Source organism: Dipteris shenzhenensis, chromosome 1, assembly GCF_047967505.1.
Source record: "Dipteris shenzhenensis isolate YYH24624 ecotype China chromosome 1, Dip_SZ_1.0, whole genome shotgun sequence".
NCBI classification, from domain to species: domain Eukaryota; kingdom Viridiplantae; phylum Streptophyta; class Polypodiopsida; order Gleicheniales; family Dipteridaceae; genus Dipteris; species Dipteris shenzhenensis.
This window is the reverse complement of record NC_141596.1, coordinates 67,277,656-67,297,264: the sequence shown is the minus strand read 5'-3', so window position 1 is coordinate 67,297,264 and position 19,609 is coordinate 67,277,656. Positions and strand designations below refer to the sequence as shown.

The 19,609-nt window shown below is 43.6% G+C and overlaps 1 protein-coding gene across 2 annotated transcripts in view; it reads right to left on the bottom strand.

Moving 5' to 3' along the window:
• The window catches only part of LOC147906258 (uncharacterized), a 60,945-nt gene extending 45,225 nt beyond the window's left edge, over positions 1 to 15,720 (bottom strand). For both annotated transcript variants that reach the window (XM_087377432.1, XM_087377437.1), the window contains exon 1: positions 15,285 to 15,720. In XM_087377432.1, coding sequence (XP_087233558.1) covers positions 15,285 to 15,657 — 373 coding nt within the window. In that variant the 5' untranslated portion in view covers positions 15,658 to 15,720. The remainder of the gene's footprint in view (positions 1 to 15,284) is intronic.
• Positions 15,721 to 19,609: the final 3,889 nt, after the last annotated feature.

The window sequence follows — 19,609 nt, the reverse complement described above, 5'->3', positions numbered from 1 at the left end:
GGCTCAATTGATGGGGTTGTTCGAACAATGATTCCTCGATCTCAACCTAAGACTTTTGAGTTCAAGGGTATTCAGCATGAAGAATATTTTTTCGCGAATTTCCACTTCGAACGCAATAGATAAGGTTGATAGAATCATTTACCTTCAGGTCCGGATTTCACCATGCTTGTGTACGGATATGTCAACGGAATTAACTCTGAGGATTCAAGCGTTACTTGACTTCTCGAGGAGAATACTTGATGATATGTAACCTTGTTTAGATTGAGAGATTTACTTTCCTTGGGTTGGTTATCAAAGATTGTGACTTTGGCCTTAGATTCTCTTTGACTTGAATCTCATGGAAAGAATAGCACACTCAAACTGATAGTCCGAGTATAGTTATTGGCATTGACTCATCTTCACAGTGAGTTTTCGGGCTTTCTGGTGAACTCAGGAGTGAGTTCTTAGAGGAAGGGGAGTATGTCATGTGCATGGTGTACCTAGGGTTGGATAGCGGGTGAACGTGGGTTACGGGATAGGGATAGCAGGTGAACGTGAGATTTCTATATATAGAGATTGATTCATATATAGTGCTCGCTTTATATGGAGGGAACTATTCACAGCATTGTGCTATCTATAGCCCGTTTCCTTCTATATAGAGGGAGGGCCAGTGCTATTGTGTGGATCAGTTGAGCGCTCCTCAACTGATGGGGCTTGGACCCAAGTCGAGACTCTAGCCATCTACATGGCAGACCATAGGTAGTGTATCGAAGGTCCTCTAAACGGGCTCAGTGAGACACCTGGGTTGGATACAAGCCTATGGATGAGTCGAGCTGTAGCCCACGTGCTCAGTAGTGATCGGGAGGATAAGGCACCTGTGCTATGATTTCTGTTGGATTGAGGACAAGTTTCTAGGTCAGTGATAGGGTCAGATCCTGCGGGGTTGTGTCACTAGGGTCAGATCCTAGTGACACGACCCCGGGGTCGTGTCACTAGGTCAGTGATAGGGTCAGATCCTACCGAGTCGTGTCACTAGGGTCAGATCCTACTAGGTCGTGTCACTAGGGTCAGATCCTGCGGGGTCGTGTCACTAGGGTTAGATCCTGCGGGATCTAGTGACACGACCCCATAGGATCTGACCCTATCACTGACCTAGAAACTCGTCCTCAATCCAACCAGAATCATAGCGCACGCGCCTCGATCCTCCCGACCACCCTCGAGCACGTGGGCTACAACTCGACTCATCCATAGGCCCGTATCTAACCCAGGCATCCCATACCACCTGAGCCCGTCTAGAGGACCTTTGATACACCACCTATGATCCGCCATGTAGATGGCCAGACTCCCGGCCTGGGTCCATGCCCCATGCCCCATCCATCAGTTGAGGAGCGCTCAACTCAACTGCACAATAGCACTGGCCCTCCCTCTATATACAAGGAAACCCGCTATAGATAGCACAATACTATGAATAGCTCCCTCCATATAAAGCGAGCACTATATATATGAATCAATCGCTATATATAGCAATCTCGGCTAAAAATAGCCATCCAGCCCTATGCTATCCCATAACCCACGTTCACCTACTATCCAACATGTGCCCACGTGCATGGTGTACCTAGGGTTGGATAGCAGGTGAACGTGGGTTACGGGATAGCATAGGGCTGGATGGCTATTTTTAGCCAAGATTGCTATATATAGAGATTGATTCATATATATAGTGCTCGCTTTATATGGAGGGAGCTATTCATAGCATTGTGCTATCTATAACGGGTTTCCTTCTATATAGAGGGAGGGACAGTGCTATTGTGCAGTTGAGTTGAGCGCTCCTCAACTGATGGATGGGGCATGGACCCAGGCCAAGACTCTGGCCATCTACATGGCGGATCATAGGTGGTGTATCGAAGGTCCTCTGGACGGGCTCAAGTGGTATGGGACACCTGGGTTGGATACGGGCCTATGGATGAGTCGAGCTGTAGCCCACGTGCTCGAGGGTGGTCGGGAGGATCGAGGCGCCTGTGCTATGATTCTGGTTGGATTGAGGACCAGATTCTAGGTCAATGATAGGGTCAGATCTTGTGGGGTCGTGTCATCAGGGCTGCCAGAAAGGATGGAAAATGGGCAGTTTACCAAGAAGGCGTAGCATGAATCATAGAGTTCAAATCAAAACCAAAAGACTCTCAGTCTTAAACTGATGTATGGCTACTTACTCTTCCAAACTATCATGTAGGTATTCTAAATAATGTGGGTGGCTTTTTGCACTCCTTGGGAGCTGCCATATGCCCTCCCTAAAGCAGATGTACTAGAGGGTTTCTTGCTGTCCCATAGACCTTTTGGTCCAGTGGACATAAACTTTCTTTCTCTCTCTCGCTTCTCCTCGTCTCTAGTTAGGGTAGCAAACCCCAAGCTGAGCTAAGCCCCTAGCTCACCCTGGGGTGTTGTTGATCGTCCATTCCCCGTCTAATCGTATGTAGCCTCTCCCATCACCTACTGCTTTTCTCCTCCCGCCTGTTGCTAGCCTCTCCCATCCCTTGCTTCTTTTCGTCTCCTGTCTCCAATTAAGGTAGCAAAACCCCGGGCTGAGCTGAGCCCTTGGCTCAGTCTGGGGTGTTAGAGATAGCAAAGGGGCCCCCATCCACTCACAGGCCGTTATGGAGTTCCCAAAGGTGAAAACCTTTGTCACTAGTTGTATCAGTAAACTGTCCTACTCTGATATTGCAGCCACGCCCAGCCCTTAAGCATTGCATTACAAGCGAAGGATCAGTTAAGACCCACAGGAACATATATATTTACTACAGCAGAAAGCTAGAGAGCTCAGGCTCCAACTTGCAGCTCGGGGAAGAAAGATGAAGGACATGGAGAATAATGGCAAGAAGGAATACAGCATTGTAGCACATCTCCACCAGCACCAACACTTGTTTCTATGGTCACATAGATGATCTCCACCCAAGTCAGCTCAGCCAAGAAGGAGATGGCCACCATAGCCAGTCACAAAGTCAACAAAGAAGACCTTTATGCAAAAGTCAAAGAGAAGGAAGCTGGAGTGGCCAATAGGATAATACTACGCATTGGAGGGCTACCAAAGGAATGCATTAGCTGCCTTGGGTACACACAAGAGGAGAAATTCACATGTTTCAAGAAGGGGATACCACAAGTTGATTGGGATGAAAATGATATTAGCTTGTATCACTTGGACAAGAACACACGCACAAGTGTATTTCAAGGAAAGGGTAGGAAGAGTCAGGATTCTCCGGCAAACAAATAAGCTGAAGGGTACAAGGGTGTGGATATTTGAAGAGCTAACTTCGACTCAGCTCAAACAAAGGAATATTGAACTCTCTAAAGTGAAGGATGCACGCAAAGCTGGAAAATGGGCAGTCTACCGAGATGGACTGGCATTAATTTGAGATTTCAAATCTAAACCCAAAGACTCTCTGTCTTAAACTGATTTAATGAAGGCCATTCTATGATAGGATTAGTATTGCTATAATAAGCTCGAGCTGGGATGCCTTGTGTACTCCTCGACTCTCTGGTTTATCCAGATGTTGTAAGTCATTTTGACATGTTGCTTTTTGTCCCATGGGTCTGTGAGGCCTCCCACGGACGTTAATATGACTCTCTCTCTCTCTCTCTCTCTCTCTCTCTCTCTCTCTCTCTCTCTCTCTCTCACACATACACCCCGACACTCTTTGGACTCTACCTCGATGAGATCGCAACTTTCATTGGAGGGATGCTTGCTTTGCTGATCTGATACTGTTGTACACAGATGACACAGTCCTCATTTTTTCTTCAGCGGCGGCAGGCCTATAGAGACACCTAGAGACCCAAATAATTCTTAAACTTAACAAGGTATCTACAGATAACCTTGCCTCTAGGTCCTTTCTTCTCTGGATGATATACAATTTGTTATGGTTGGAGGACCTCCTCGTCCTCTTCCAACTCAGGTGGCTCTTCTTGAACTTGTTCTGTGGGTTCTGTTCCTTGATACTTCTTTAGAAGACTCACATGAAAAGCATTGTGAATCTTCCAACGGGCAGCTCTAGTCGAAAAGCGACTTCATTTATGGCCTCACTAACTCTGAATGGTCCATAATACCTAGGAGACAACTTTCGATATACTTTCTCTTTTCCTTTCATCTTTCGGAGTCGTCCTTTTTCAAACTTTAGTAAGACCCAGTCTCCTTCTTGGAGATTCATCTCCCTCAGGTGCTTGTCTACTGCCTCCTTTTGCTTTTGTTGAGATCTTTCAATCGCTGCCCATACTTGAGAGAAAGTTGTATCTAAGTCTCGGACATATTGGTCGCCTGCAAATATCTCGTCCTTTGTTCTAAGGATAGTGGTAAAATCACCTTTCCATAAATAACTTCGAATGGGGCTTTTCCGTGGAGCTATGAACAAGTATTATTGTATGCAAATTCCACGAGTGGAAGATACTTTTCCCATTCGACTTTCTACTCGGATGCATAACACTTGAGAAGACCCAATCCCTTGGAATTGGCGTTCTCACTTTGTCCGTCTGACTGAGGATGAAAAGAAGATGAAAAGTCCAGCTTCGTCCCCATCTTATCAAATAATGCTCTCCAGAATAAACTAGTCATCATGGGGTCTCGATCACTAACAATCAACTTAAGCATCCCATATTGCTTGAAGATATGTGCCAAAAACAATCTGGCCATGTGGTCTACCTTAATAGTTTTTCTTACTGGAATGAAATGGGCCTGCTTGCTGAACCTGTCAATGATGGTCCATATCCCATCATTCCCGTATCGGGATCTAGGAAGATCAAAGATGAAATCCATGGCAATGCTTTCCCACGGTCCCTGAGGTATGGGCAGTGGCATGAGAAGTCTTGGGGTCTTGTGCCTATCATACTTTACCTTTTGGCATGTACGACATTCAGTTACAAACTTGTGAATGTCTTTCCGCATCCTTGGTCAAAAGAAATATCTCTCAATGGCCTATGTAGTAGACAAAATACCTCGATGCCCTGGATAAGGAGGAGCATGACATTCTTCCAAAACTTTGGCTCGCATGTCTTGAGTCACACAAAGATGATCATCTTTCATGAGAAATCTGTCTTTCAATGTATACTAGCTAGATGATACACCCTGATGAATATTTGTCATGGTCTCTCCGAAATCTGGATCCTATAAATAAAGGACTCTTTCATGGCCTCCAAGTCCCGGTTCGTTAAATAAGTCAAATTACAATGTCTCTAATCTAAGACTTTAAAGAGGATAAAGTCAAGTTTTTTGTGTAAATTGATGGTGACATTATTCACTTTAGGCCTTCTAGATAAAGCGTTCCAAGATCCTAGAGTATAGACAAACTGAAAATGAAACATGGACAGAAAATTTGCCCACTTCATCTACTTTTCGGAGATCTTGGTCTCAGTCAAGAAATAAACCCTGATTTACAGCAACTAGAGTTGCTGTGGGTGGCTGGAAAGGTCAAGTGCAGCAAGAAAACACCTTCCCAAGCAAGAGCTTTCTAATAAGCTGGGGCTAGCTTTTTAGCTTTTTCTAGGCCAAATTAGGCATACTTTCTTCAAAAAGCTGAGCTTTCCTAAATTCAGCTTTAGGAAGCTTTTCTTGGAAATTGTGCTAGATTTTTTGGCTGATTTGGCCTTGTGGGGTCCTCCATAAAGTAGGCAACCACTTCTAGATGCTTTTTACTTTGTAGGACCTGCTTTTTGCACTTTCCCCTTTTATTCTTGGGCCTTTTTGCACTCCTCTTGGTCCTACACATTGCCAAAACAAATACCAACACTTTAACCTGTCAGAGGTTAGTCAAATGCATGCATTCTAGTCCGTGGACTATTTCTAGTCCCTTGTGGGCGTCCCCACAGTTATGTTTTTACCAATGCAAGGCAAAAGTAAAGACAATAAAACTTATTCTTGGTTAACCAACTTCAGCATTCTTTGACCGGAGTCAATTCTAATAAAGATTACTCTTTATTTTCTTAAGAGAAGTCCCAAATGATGATAGAGGGGAAGATAAGAAAGGGGAGGGGAGATATTTTAGCAAGGAGGTTCTAGAGGGACGCAGATGGAAGAACAGGGAGAGGAAGAGAGAGTGAAGAACATGGAGAGGAAGGCAGATGAAAGGGTGACGTTGCGATCAGCTAAGAGGTGGCAGATACAGATGGGCCGTGGTAGATTTTTTAAGGAGCCTTTGACCTCCATCAAGAAACTTCTTTAATTTTTGGACATACTTTAGGGTAGCGAGCCCCTTCATTTTCACCCCTCTTACTTTCTCCACGACTAATTAATGGTAATTTTCACCAACCGGCGGGCCCTATTAGGGGAGTTAGGGGTTAATCCAAAGACACCCTATCCCATACTACTCGCTAAGACAGCTCTAGAAGGGGAGGCATTAAGTCAATTTACGTCAGAGAAGGGTATGGGGACAGCAGAGATAATTTATAATTTCTGCTGGAGCAGCCAGCCAAAAAGCTAGAAGCTATTTAAAGGAGGTTTGGAAAACCGCAGCAAGGTACTAGGACTAGCACACAAGCTAGCCCGACAAGTACTCACTATGTAGCAAGTCTGTAAGATTTTCTCACTCGATAGAACGGATCACTACTAGTTAATAGTGTTTGCTAGTCCCATAGTTCCTAAAGTGTCTCACTAGCACTTTAATGCAATCATATCATATCATCGAGAGAGAGAGAGAGAGAGAGAGAGAGGGATCTGCACTTTATGTGATATGCAGGAGACCGAGACAGAGGATCACTATGCTTTCAGATGCTCGGTAAACTATGAGATCCGTGGACAGCACCACTGTCTTTTCAGTACCGGTTTCAGCCCACTCAAAGAGTTCCTAGCATATCAAGATCAGCGGCAGGTGGTTATTTTCCTTCTTGAGGCCTAGAGACACAGAGATCAACTCATACGAGAAATAGAGGAGAGCACATGAGGCACCGGCTGAGACCAGTCAGAGCACGATCACGGATTTTTTCTTCGGTGACTTGAGCCAAGGACAGCAAGGGATCTGAAGCAGTAGAGAGCCTGAGGACATGACTCGCCATATCTGACCTCAAGTGGACACTCACATAAGGACCGTAGACATATCCTCTCTCTTTGACATGAGAATTCACTACTAGAGTGATGATAGCACTTCTCAAATAGCGGGCCACATCACAAAGGCAACAAAGAGCAGGGATGGACCAAGACAGGCGGAGTGATAGCAGCATTCTATCACTGATTTTCTCTCTCAACACAAGCCCTTGCTAGATCTAGAGCCACTATCAGAGGAGCTCCTCTTGTCTCTCCCCAATCGTCCAATAGTGTTGGTCCCCCAGACAGCATACACACTTCTAGTCACTCAGAGACGGTTGACCTATTCATAGACGATGAGGGGATTCTCCTTGGTGTTTTCTCCCCCTTTGTGGGTTCTCCTTGCAGCAATAGAGTGATGTACTACTTTTAATTCTCGTCACAAGCATCAGCCTTTGGGGGTACCCATTTTAGTAGCCCCACCCTTAGGTTTCATCGTATCTAGTTTCTTTTCAGTCTCATAGACCCTTTGGTCTACGTAAATATCTCTCTCTCTCTCTCTCTCTCTCTCTCTCTCTCTATATATATATATATATATGTCTATCTATCTATCTACACACACACACACACACACACACACAAAACACATCAAAAAGCACAGCAGCCCTCATCCATTTTGGGCATACCTTGATGCAAATATGCATGAAGTAGGAGAGCACCATAGTTGAGTCCGTACGTGTATGGTTGGCTGAACCATACGTGTATGAAATAATTATTCCATACGCGTATTCCGCTCTGCAAGTCCATTTTGTTGAGGAGTGTATGACACTGTGCACTCATATATGATACCCCAGGCTGCTAGAAAATCAGAAAACTTCCTTTATAAGTATTCACTCCTAGGATACACACACACACACACACGTGTATGCATATGTGTGTATCACAGCTATGAATGTAAATTCTTCTTAATGAAAGGCTCTTAGAACAAAAAAAAAGTGTGTGCATGCATGTGTGTGTGTGTGTGTGTGCGTGTGTGTGTGTGTGTGGTGTGTGGAGAGACGACGGTGAGCGACGGTGAGTGCAGGCGCCCGATACCCTCCTAGGTTATCTCCCCGTACGTCCGTACGTCCGTACGTCCGTACGATCGCCGTACGGACTCTCCCGGTGTGCAGGACCGTACAATTCGCCGTCCTTCCGTACGTCTCTACTTTTCTCGTCAGCCCTTCTGTACGACGCGACACCGTCAATGTACTCAGCTTCTCCGTACCACCCCGGCTCTTTCCATACAATCTCGTACATTTTCGTCAGCACTCCTTGTCCGTACAGAATCCCGTGTACGATCCTCCGTACAGAATCCCGTACAGCTTTCCCGCTGCTCCGTACAGCTCATCTCGTGTACGACCCTCCGTACAGTTTTTTCCGTACAGCACCTCTTCGTCCGTACAGTACTCTCCGTACAGTTTCTTCCTGCTGTTCCGTACAGCCTATCCCGCACAAGGCCTTCCATACAGCATCTGCCGTACTGTTCTGCACCTTCTCCCGGTGCCTTTCCGTACAGTTACTCTGTATGCTTTGTCTTTCACTCTATTTCTTCCTTGCTTTGCCATATCTCAATCATGGATTCAGGTTCCGATGTCTGTACATATGCTAGAAAAGAAAGATCTGCAGATGCCAAGCGTCGTCCTTCTCAGCCTGCATCACAGGATGATGAGCTTACTATGGAAGCTCAATATGTGTTTGATACACTCAAGGATGACTTTCAGCAGTCACGACAGGAATGGGGCAAACCAGTTCCGGAGGTCACATACAAATTGAAATTGCCCTCCCTTGTGAATCCTCTCAGGAAGCTATCTCAAACCGCGGTAATTATTTTCTTTCCAGGAAGAATCCCAGCCGGTAGTGATGTTGCGCAATGGATCAAGTCTATCCTTGGAGAATGTTTTGTAGAGGGTGTCTATTTTGCCTCCAGAGGCTTTTATGAGGTGCATTTATCAGATGCTTTGTGCAAGCAGAGGCTCCTTGAGCTTTCTCCCCTCTTCTATGGGAAGCAGATGGTACATGCCATGCCTTGGTCCCCAAACAAGGATTACCAAAGTCTTATACGTCATCATTGTCCTGTATGGGTGGAGGTTGTTACTTCCCGGACTATATGCATGAAAAATTGCCTGGCCTAGCCGCTTCATTGGGACAGGTCGTTTGTCCTCCACGCCCCATGGGAAATCGTATTTGCATCCTCTGGGACACTGACATACCTACCCCTCCTTCTATTGTTGTGGAAGTTGAGGGTGTGCAATTGGGGAAAAAGTTTTTTGACTTGAAATGGGGTGTATTTGCAGGCGCATGCTTTGCCTGCCACAAGTTTGGGCATCTAGCCTCTGAATGCCCAATGGTTCTGCATCAACCCCCTCCTAATGCCTTGCCGCCTCAGACAAGGGAAAAGAATGAGAATTTGCAAGCCAAGGCAGCAAATCGAAATGCAGCAAAGAATGCTAAACCAGTTAATCAGGTGCAATCACTTGTTGGAAAAGGGAAAGAAAAAGAAAAAGAGAAGATGAAGGAATCCGTGGGGACAGATCGGGATGGTTTTCAACAGCCTAAGAAGGTGGTTGTATTGAAGCAACGCCCCTTTCAATCTCGGTAATGGGATGCTTCCTCTCCCTTACCACGACAGGCTTCTACTTCAGCTCCTGTCCTTCAAAATTGGGTGGGGGTTTTGAAGAAGGGTATCCCCATATGTGATTCTGAAGAAGGGGAGAATGCCATATCTTTTATGGATCATGAAAGCCTGCAACCCATGCAGGCAGAGGCTCTGATATCTTGTTTCATACTTATACTTTCCTGTATATATCTCTTTCATGCATCAAACACTTAAGTGCTTTACATACAATGTACAGAGCCTCTGCAATGTCTCAAAGTGGAGGCTTTTCTGGAATTATGTACATAAAATGCAGCCAGATATTGTTTGTTTGCAAGAGCATAATCAACACTCTAAGGCTGGTCATCATGATCACTTTGGCAGCTATGATATATATTATGCTGGTACCACTACCTACTCAGGTGTATGCATAATGGTCAGACATGAGCTGGAGCCTCAGTTAGCATTCAATGACAGCAGTGGCCGATGGATAGTCATACAATGTAATGTCAACGGTGACATTCTTGAGCTTGCATCAGTTTATGCCTCCCAGACCTCTGCCATGAGGGCTTCTCTATGGGATTCTTTAAGCAAATATCCATGGAGATCTAATACATTTATCTGTGGAGATTTTAACAATTCTCCTCTGCTGAGAGATAACACCACTTCAAGATCTCATATGCTTTCATCGGAAAGACAGAAATGGGATAGCATGCTTCTCTCTGTGCAGGCTGAAGATTTATGGCTGCTTCTACAAGGGTCAGTGCCCGGATATACTTTCCATCATAATGCATTTACCACCTACTGGGCAAAGCTTGACAGATGGTATCTGTTCTATCCACAACAATATGCAGATTTTAGCCTTCATCTCCTCATAGATTTCTCATTGGGATTGTCAGATCATGCCCCATTATGGTTAAATCTGCAATTTCGTATGCCACTGGATGATTTGCCGACCCTCTCCAGCAGATTACTACATGTTAATCAGGCTTATCTTCGACATCAATATTTCCAGCAAATGATCAGATTTGCAATTCATCCCTTGCTTTTGCATGCTCAGGAGGACATGAATTATGCTTGGGACAGCTTTGTCTCTCGTATACAGAATGTCATTAGGGACTATGGAAAATGGCACATGGCTACATGGAGGAATGAGGTCAAATGGGCAAAAAGGACAGCACAACAGTTGACTGAATTCTCACATTTAAGGCCTCTTTCTGAATCAGAAATGATTCCCTCTCACAAGCCCGGATCAAACTGACTGATAATGATCAGCGGAAATTGCACAAATGGCAGATTAGAGCAAGAATGAAGCCCCTCATGGATAAGGGCTGCTCATCAAAAGCCTTCTTCCAGGGCCTGCATGCCACTCGAAAGAAAAACTCATGTCTAAGGGTAAGGAAACTAGATGGATCTTGGACGCACTCTTTCTCTGATCTCCAAGATGAATGCCAAAATTACTTCCAAACACTGTTCTCTACCCCTGGCTCCCCATCAAATCAAATGACTGATGCGAGGACTGAATTTCTTCAATATGTTTCTTGGATAGTGAAAATGGATGATGCTCTTTTATTTGAGAGACCTTTTACTGACACGGAACTTGATAATGCATTGTCCCATCTCGGCAAATACAAGTCCCCTGGCTGGGATGGTCTTACGGTGGAATTTTATATTTCTTTCTGGGATGATTTGAAAGATGTTCTCTTACAAATGATCAATGTTGCCTGGCAAGAAAATCAATTGCCGCACCTTTGGAAGCATGGCATAATCAAACTTGTGCCAAAAAAAAATCTTTGTGATCATATGTCAGATTGGAGGCCTATTATTTTGATGCCTGTAGTTTACAAACTCATTGCCAAAATGATTGTGTATAGGCTTCATGGGACTCTGAATGCGGGCCTTCATCCTCATCAGTATGGGTTTGTGCCACGAAGACAAATCCATGACAATATCTCCAATGCATTGACTGCAATTGAATATGCTAAGTACTCGAATCAAGATGTGCTCATATTGCAGGTAGATATCACTAAGGCATTTGATACTGTACAATGGGATTTTATCTCTCAAACCATGACAAAGTTGGGCTTTGGTCCCAAGATAGCAAATGCAATTTATTGGCTTTATTCTGACTCTACTTCCCAGTGCGTTCTCGGAAGCCATCTATCTCGGTCATGGACATTGGGTAGATCAGTCAGACAGGGCTGCCCCCTTAGTGCTCTTTTCTATGCCATTGCGACTCATCCCCTCCTGATGTATCTTGATCATCTTACAAGCACAGGACAGATGATTGGTCTTAAAATCCCTGGGACTGCATCTTTTTTGGCACAAGCATATGCTAATGATTCCTTTTTTATGCCACAGAACTCTCCTCGGGAAGTCCGCATGCTTATGACCACATTATCATTGTATGGATTGGGATTGCATATCAACTTTGACAAATCCAAATTGCTTCCCCTGAAACAATGTGACTGGCATTCTATTCTCTGGCCTAGTCAGATAGAGCATTCCAAAGATGTAGTCAGGCATTTGGGATATCCTATAGGATGGCATATCACCAGGAAGCAGCAGCTAAAATGGATCTTCCAAAGACTTCAACATAAATTGGAATATTGAAAAATCTCTACTTAGCCACTTCATGTCAGGCTCAGAATAGTCTAGTCTATTGTCATGTCTTATGTTCAGTTCTTCTTGCCTTTACTACATTGGTCCGCTAGAGATATATCAGCTTTTATGTCTCAAGCTATGGAGCTGTTATGGAAGACAAAAACTGCTGTGAAAGCATTGAGACTGCTGAAGATGAAAATGGTGTGCTCCCCTAGGATGCATGGAGGACTTAATGTTCTAAATATCAGATATCATGTACTTGCAAGGAAGGCGACTATGCTCCATACCTTTTTCCGTCAAAAACAGCCATGGACTTGTATGATAGCATCCATGTGTGTCAACATGAGGACAAATGCTTATGGCCATTGGACTATTGATCATTGGGAGGTTGTCATTGGGAGATTTGTAGGGAAGATTCCTGGATGCCCTTGCTCTACTGCTCTGATACTGGACTGGAAACAAGTGCTTTCTAAAGTCAAATGGGCTCCTGATAATCATTCGGGGACAAACTCAATGAGGAAAGAAAGTATTCATTGGAGTGCCATCTTTGACACTCCACTTGCTTTACAGGAACCGGTTAGGGCATATAATCTCATGAAATTGGGAATTAGATACATCAATGACGTGGTAGATGATCATGGCCATGTCTTATCTTTTCCTCAGGCCACTGCCTCTTATGCATTGGGAATGCATCACAGATTGATATGGAAGAAAATTGCTGATCTCTTGCATCCTTTTCTACCTATTCCCCCTGTGGCTGACACAGACAGGCTTATGGATTGGCAATTGTACCCCTCTGCTACATGCTCTCGTCCTATTCCTCTGCCTGTTTTGACCTCCATCAAAGTCTACAAGCTTCTTCAGCCTGCCCCTTGGATTCATCAATATGCTAATACTCTGTGGCATATCAGGCAGCCCCTTTCATGGTGGCGGAAGAATCTCCGACTATTATGGAGGTGTAAAATGCCTTTGAAACAAAGACTTTTTCTTTGGAGATGCATGACCGGCACACTGTCAGTGGGAATCACACTTGCCAAACGTCACATTGCTTCACCCACTTGCTTACGGTGTCACGCTCCTTCAGAGACTGTCCCTCATTTGCTTTGGCATTGCCCGTCTACTCGGAACCTCCTTGGGAAAATTTCAGATCATCTTCGCCTCCGTTTCCCGAGTCACATATTTGGGAAACATTTTTGGTTATTTGGCAGATTTAGGACGCCTTTATCTCAATACTCACTCTTTTTTTCATGGGTGAGATATTGGGCTCTTTGGACAATCTGGGAAGAGCATAATCTGGCATACTTGGGCCGTCAGTTTCAAAAGTCATATGAATCTTTTAGAGCCTCATTGCGGCAATCTTTATATGATGCCTGCCATGAGGGTGATATACATGCATCTTGCATTGAGCTTTTCTTTTTATGCTTCTGATCTGTGGGACACTCTCCATCTTGGAGACTTTCCCTCTTGTAAAGTTATGACAATATAAATACAACGCACTGGATTTTACCCAAAAAAAAGTGTGTGTGTGTGTGTGATTTCGCTTAACAAAAAAAAAGTGTGTGTGTGATTTCACCAAAAACTCTGTGTGTGTGTGTGTGTGTGTGTCTGCTCTACAAAAAAAGAGTGTGTGTGCACGCACGTGCACACACACACTTTTTTTTTAGAAATCCATGTAACTTAATGTTACAATATGCAATTCCTAGAAAAGGAACATGCAATTACATCAGAAAATGGCATTAGAGTACAATAAGTACGATAATCTATCTCACGAGCATACAATCGTAAAATGATTGTTGTAGTGACATTTGGAAGAAGTGAAACTTAGGAAAGGGAATCGCCAAAGACTCAATGATTCCTATCCTTCCACAGAGTCCATAGTCCCCAATATTGAGCCCATGTGAAGAAAAGATCACACCATGTCGTTGAGGATAGATCCCAAATAGCCAAATAAGTGCTATTTGCCAAAGCAAGCAGTAGGAAACCGTGCTTAGAGACGCTACTTGAGTAACTATAAAAAATCGACAGTCCTAGGGCAATGCTGAAAAAGGTGAGACAAAGATTCCCTTGGAGCCAAACATCTACAACAAATAGCAAGAGCAATATGTCTTCGTGCCACGAGTTGACCGAAAGGAAAAACTCCAAGCATCACTCTCCACAAAAGGACCTATCGACAAGGAGCCAGATTTTTCCACCACCAATTTAGAGTACAAGTCATAGCCCAAATGTGATTTGCCTTTTTTTTTTTTTTTTGCAAATGTGATTTGCCCTCGTTGAAACCCAAGGTGGAGGCATCAAAACCCTATACAAGCTGGCCACTGTGATGTTAGCCAATAATGATGGACGTCTACCTGAACCCTCATGATGTAGAGCCCAATCCTTAAGTCAAGAAGTGAGCTCCAACTTTGGCACTCGGAGGAAACATTGAAGCATCTGAGAAAGATAATGCCAAACAGGTCAATAATGCAGCCCCAAACCATACTGCCTGATTTCCAGAGGAAAAGATAGAAAAGTACCATCAGCATAAAGCACACTGAATTCTCAACATAGGCATTGGCAACATTATCCACGATATGTATACGAGGTATGAAGCCTTATTGGGCAGGATGTAGACCATCATGAAGGGAACCCTTGATTCTATTAACCAGCTGCGGATGATGTGGCAGCCTGTGTAGCTCTCTCTCTCTCTCTCTCTCTCTCTCTCTCTCTCTCTCTAGCTAGCTATAGGCAGGTCAGCCTTCTAGGAAGGTCACGTGGGCAGGCAAAGACTGCCAGATTGGCAGCAGCCTTTTATAGGCTCAGATCCGCTCAGATGCAGTCTGTAAACTCATAGGCCAAGTTGGATCTATGGAGCGAATCGAGGAAGAGGCTCAAACTTATCCTTCGACTTGGTTTCCTCAAAGGCCTGGGACGCTGTCATGATACTTAGGGAGAAGAATATCAAAAATTCATCAGTAGCTCTCCGAAAACGAGCCAAGCAAAAGTGCCCGCGGTAGGTACGTGATAGGGCATACACGTCACCGTGGTAAAAAATCATGAACAAGTCTATGCCTTTCCCTTGTTCACATTGCATACCTTGTTCGTCCATCAGAATCGGAGCTCCATTGTAGTTGGCACAACGTGCTGGGATAACCGGGCGAATACTCGATGAAGACACCAATGAAAAACGAGGGGCAGCACTTTTGCTCGAAACCTGCACGCGATTGGTTGAGCGAGAATTGCCCCGAAAAAAGCTGATGCTGGGAAGGGAAGAGAAGCGTGGGCAGAAAGGTCCAATAATGCAGCGGTCAGAGACGGTAGTGGAGGAACTGGACGTGACAGAAGCGAAAGAGCGAGATGAGAGGGGGAGGGATGCCAGCTTGAGAGCAAGGCAGCTATCGATCAGCCGCGACGACGTAAATGTGGGGTTGGAGTGGTGGGATAGAGGACATGGTGCAAGGGAAGCCATGGAAGCTCTATTTCTGTGCTTATGAGACGTATTAATATGTCCCCGTAGCGGACTTTTAAAATGCAGCAAGAATGGGTTATGGCACCGTTTGTTCATGGCTCCCCTTATCGGAGTTGAGTTCTCAGACTTAACTCACAACATGGCTGTGAATAAGCTGTGAGCTCAAGGAGAGACTACTAGTTCGAATGCATTGGAGGATGGAACGCGAAAAGTGCTTAAAATGTATGTGGAGGAGAACATGGACACAAAGATGACATGCAACGCTAGTTCATTTGTTAAGGTAGCCAGATTCTCAAGGAGCATGATTGATCTTGTCGATCTAATTTGTTTGGAATATGATTTCCAAAAGATCAACATTCGAAAAAGACAATCTATGCAAGGGAATGACGCAGTATCCAAGAGAGTACTATGGATACCTGTGGATATTAAGCCTAAGCAACCATGCAAAGAGTACTTGAGAATCTAGGACTGTGGATTTTTCATGTTTTTCTTGGGAAGGGTCCCTTAGCAGGAGGAGTTCAAAAAATGGTTCAACTACACCTACCATAACAAGTGTTCTTTGGTTGATTTTTGGTTCATTGGTAAGGACTTTTATCAATTGATAGTTAGGAATGCTGGAGACAGAGAGTGGTTGGTTTCTAGCTAAGTGGGTTATAGAGGGAACTTGGTTTATGCCATCCTTTGGAGCGTAGACTTTACATCACAAGAGGTATTGCAGTTCGAATGCCCAGTATGGGTACAGTTTCCAAATATCAATGAGCTACTAGTCTTTGAGTTGGAGAAGATTGCTTCGCTCCTGGGAAAAGTGCTTTATATGCCATCAGTTTAGGGTAAAAAATCATCACCCAGAGTTTGCTTGTTGTGGGATAGGAGGAAGGACACTCCGAAAGGTTTGGAGTGTAACCTTCCTAACAGTTAGAGTGCTTTCATTGAAGTTCGATTCGAGAACTTTCCTGACGCATGCTATCTTTGTAGATCTTTGGGGCATTTTGCTCAAGATTGCCCTTGTTGACATGCAGAAGTATACGAGCATCTACCTACTCTAGAGGAAGTCTGCATGGAAGATAAACAGAACAAGGAGGCCATGCATGAACGTTTACCTGAGGCATCGAAGAGTAATGTGCATGGAAATTGTTCAAGATCAATTAGCAAGGGCATCGATCAAAGCAAAGAGGTGCAATCTGATGATCGACAGAAAGTATAAATTGAGCAAATTGTTAAGGAGGTCACTGAAGGATCTATCAAAGAGAAGACATGAGTTAAGAAAGGTAAGGTAGATGTGGCAAAGGAAATGGAACGGGAGGTTTCAACCTAACATGCATGGCACTTATAAGAACTCTTTAGCTGTCACGATGACCTAGAACATTACAGGTATGTGTTCGACATGGAAGAAGGAATCCGTAAGAAAGTTAGTTCGACAAAAGAAACCCTCAATTTTGGCTTTACATAAACTCAAGGTAGAAAATGCAAGATTTGATGTCAGGAATCTCCTGAGACATCAGATCCTGTGGAGTTGCCTTGTTAATGGAAAAGGAGGTACGGTTTTACTGGTGTAGTCAAGTTCTTTGTTGTACGAATATTCAAGGATGGAGTAGGTGAATATTAGATGGCAGAGTTAGAGGTTCAAGGGTGTAACTTTTTCATAGTGTCTGTTTACACCCTCAATTGTGCAGGAGCCATGCTGTGTCAAAGACTTCGATACTCTATTGTAGGTAAACAAGTGGTGTGCCTAGGGATGGAATAATGCAATTGACACTGTTGATTGGTCGCATGAGGGCAGCTTAAATAAAGTCAAATTTTAAAGTATGCTTAGAATCTTGTGGACAGGGTAGATTATGATTGTTTAAGAAGTTGCAAAGTCTTTACCTAGCATAACAAACACTTTGATGAGAGTTGGATGGCTACTCGACTCGATAGATTCTATTTCACTGAGAATGGATGATGGTTCTGGCCAGAGTTTTAAGGGGAGGTTTTAACGGGTCTGGTTTCTTCTTATCATTTCCCTCTACTATTGGGTTTTGATCTTCTTCCATTGAGACAGGTAGAGAATATGCCAGTTCCTTTTAAGAATTTTCGGCTATACCTTGTTTTGCTCAAGTTGTGATAGAAGCTTGAAGGAAGGAATCCAGAAAGTATGCAAATCCCATGAATGAATGGGAGGCTTGTATTAGAGCAATAATGGCCCTTTCTAAAGGTTTTGGATGGTCTAGAGCTAGAACAATGAAAGGACATGAGAAGGAGGCAATATAGGTTAGAGAATGTGTGTTGGCAGCTATTAAAGAGAGACTTGATGAATATTCTCCCACCTATACTAATTGCTATGGAGCTCTTTTTGAGATCGGTTAAGCATGCCACAAATATGCCATGCTTAAGATACAAGGATAAGATGGTTGCAAGATGAAGATAGGCCGTCCGCCTTTTTCTTTAATGCGATGAAGCAAAAGAGATTGCACAAGAATATTTATTTGGTAGTCAACAAGGAAGGGATAAGAGTATTTCATGAGAATTTGATTGCAGATGTCTCTGTGAAATTTTTGGAAAACATAGTGGAAACAATGCCTCCTCTTGCTCTAGATTACAAATTGAGGGTTGATGCCTTTGTTGATAAGATGCAGAGATGTGTTATACTTGATGAGGTGGTTCTCTTATAGAGGCCTTTCTCCTGGGATGAGATCAAGTTGCGAATGGGATTCCCATAGAGTTTTATCAACATCTCTGGCAAATTTGTGGCAAGGACATGACCACTTTGATAAGTTGGCGCCTTATAGTTGACGCCTTTCTTAGTAAGATGCAGAGATGTGTTATGCCTTATGAGGCGGTTCTCTTATAGAGGCCTTTCTCCTTGGATGAGATCAAGTTTAAGGTATTCTCAATGGCTAAGGGAACATCCCTAGGCCCGAATGGGATTCCCATAGAGTTTTATCAACATTTCTAGCAAATTTGTGGCAAGGACATGACCACTTTGATAAATTGGTGCCTTATAAGGGGATTCATGCCACGTAGATAATTTTGGTATTGTGAAGTTAATACCTAAGGGCCAGAATAGACATTTGCCTTGGCATTGGAGGCCACTCACTATGTTGAATTGTGTCTATAAAGTGATGGCCAAAGCTATGGCAAATAGAGTTAAATTTATAATTTGCACAATCATTCATGCCAAGCAAAATGGGTTCGTGTTTGGCCAAGATATTCATGATGTAGTCCTTAATGTGATGCTTGCTATTGACTGTGTTGTATTGCACAATGAGAAATTTGTTCTTTTGAACTTGGATTTGGAAAAAGCTTATGATAATCAGAGCTTTATCATTGCTACCATGCAGAGGTTGGGGTTTGGGCAAGGATTCTGTGTAATGACTGTTGTTTTGTTTTCTAATGCTTATGCCATGCTATCATTAAATGGATACTTAAGAGGCTCCCTTGCATTAAAGAGATCTATAAGGCAAGGATGGCCATTGGCTCCATTGCTTTTTGTTATTGTTACAGAACCTTTGCTTTGTCAGTTGGATTACTATCGAAATCAAGAATGCATTAGGGGATTGCCTTTAGCAAATTGATCTTATGTGTATACTTTATTTTTTTATGATGAGATGACACTTGTTTACTTGCGGGAAGAGATGAGAATATCAAGAATTTCTGATTATTTTTTCTAGAGTTTTCACTGGTCTCAGATTTGAAGATTAACCAAGATAAGACAACTGCAATGTGGTTGGGATGGGATGATTTGCCAGGCTGGACTACAACTTTTGCTTTTAAATGGATTGGAGCAAGAGAAATTGTTAGATACTTGGGATGCCCTATAGGATTTGCAATTAGCTTGAAAGACAAATTTGAATGCATGAATAAAGTGCAGAATAAATTTGCAACTTGGGAGAGTGCTAAGCTATCATTTGCAGGCAGGATTATAGTTGCTGAGCATGTATTAACATCAATCTCTATATTATGTCATGCCTGT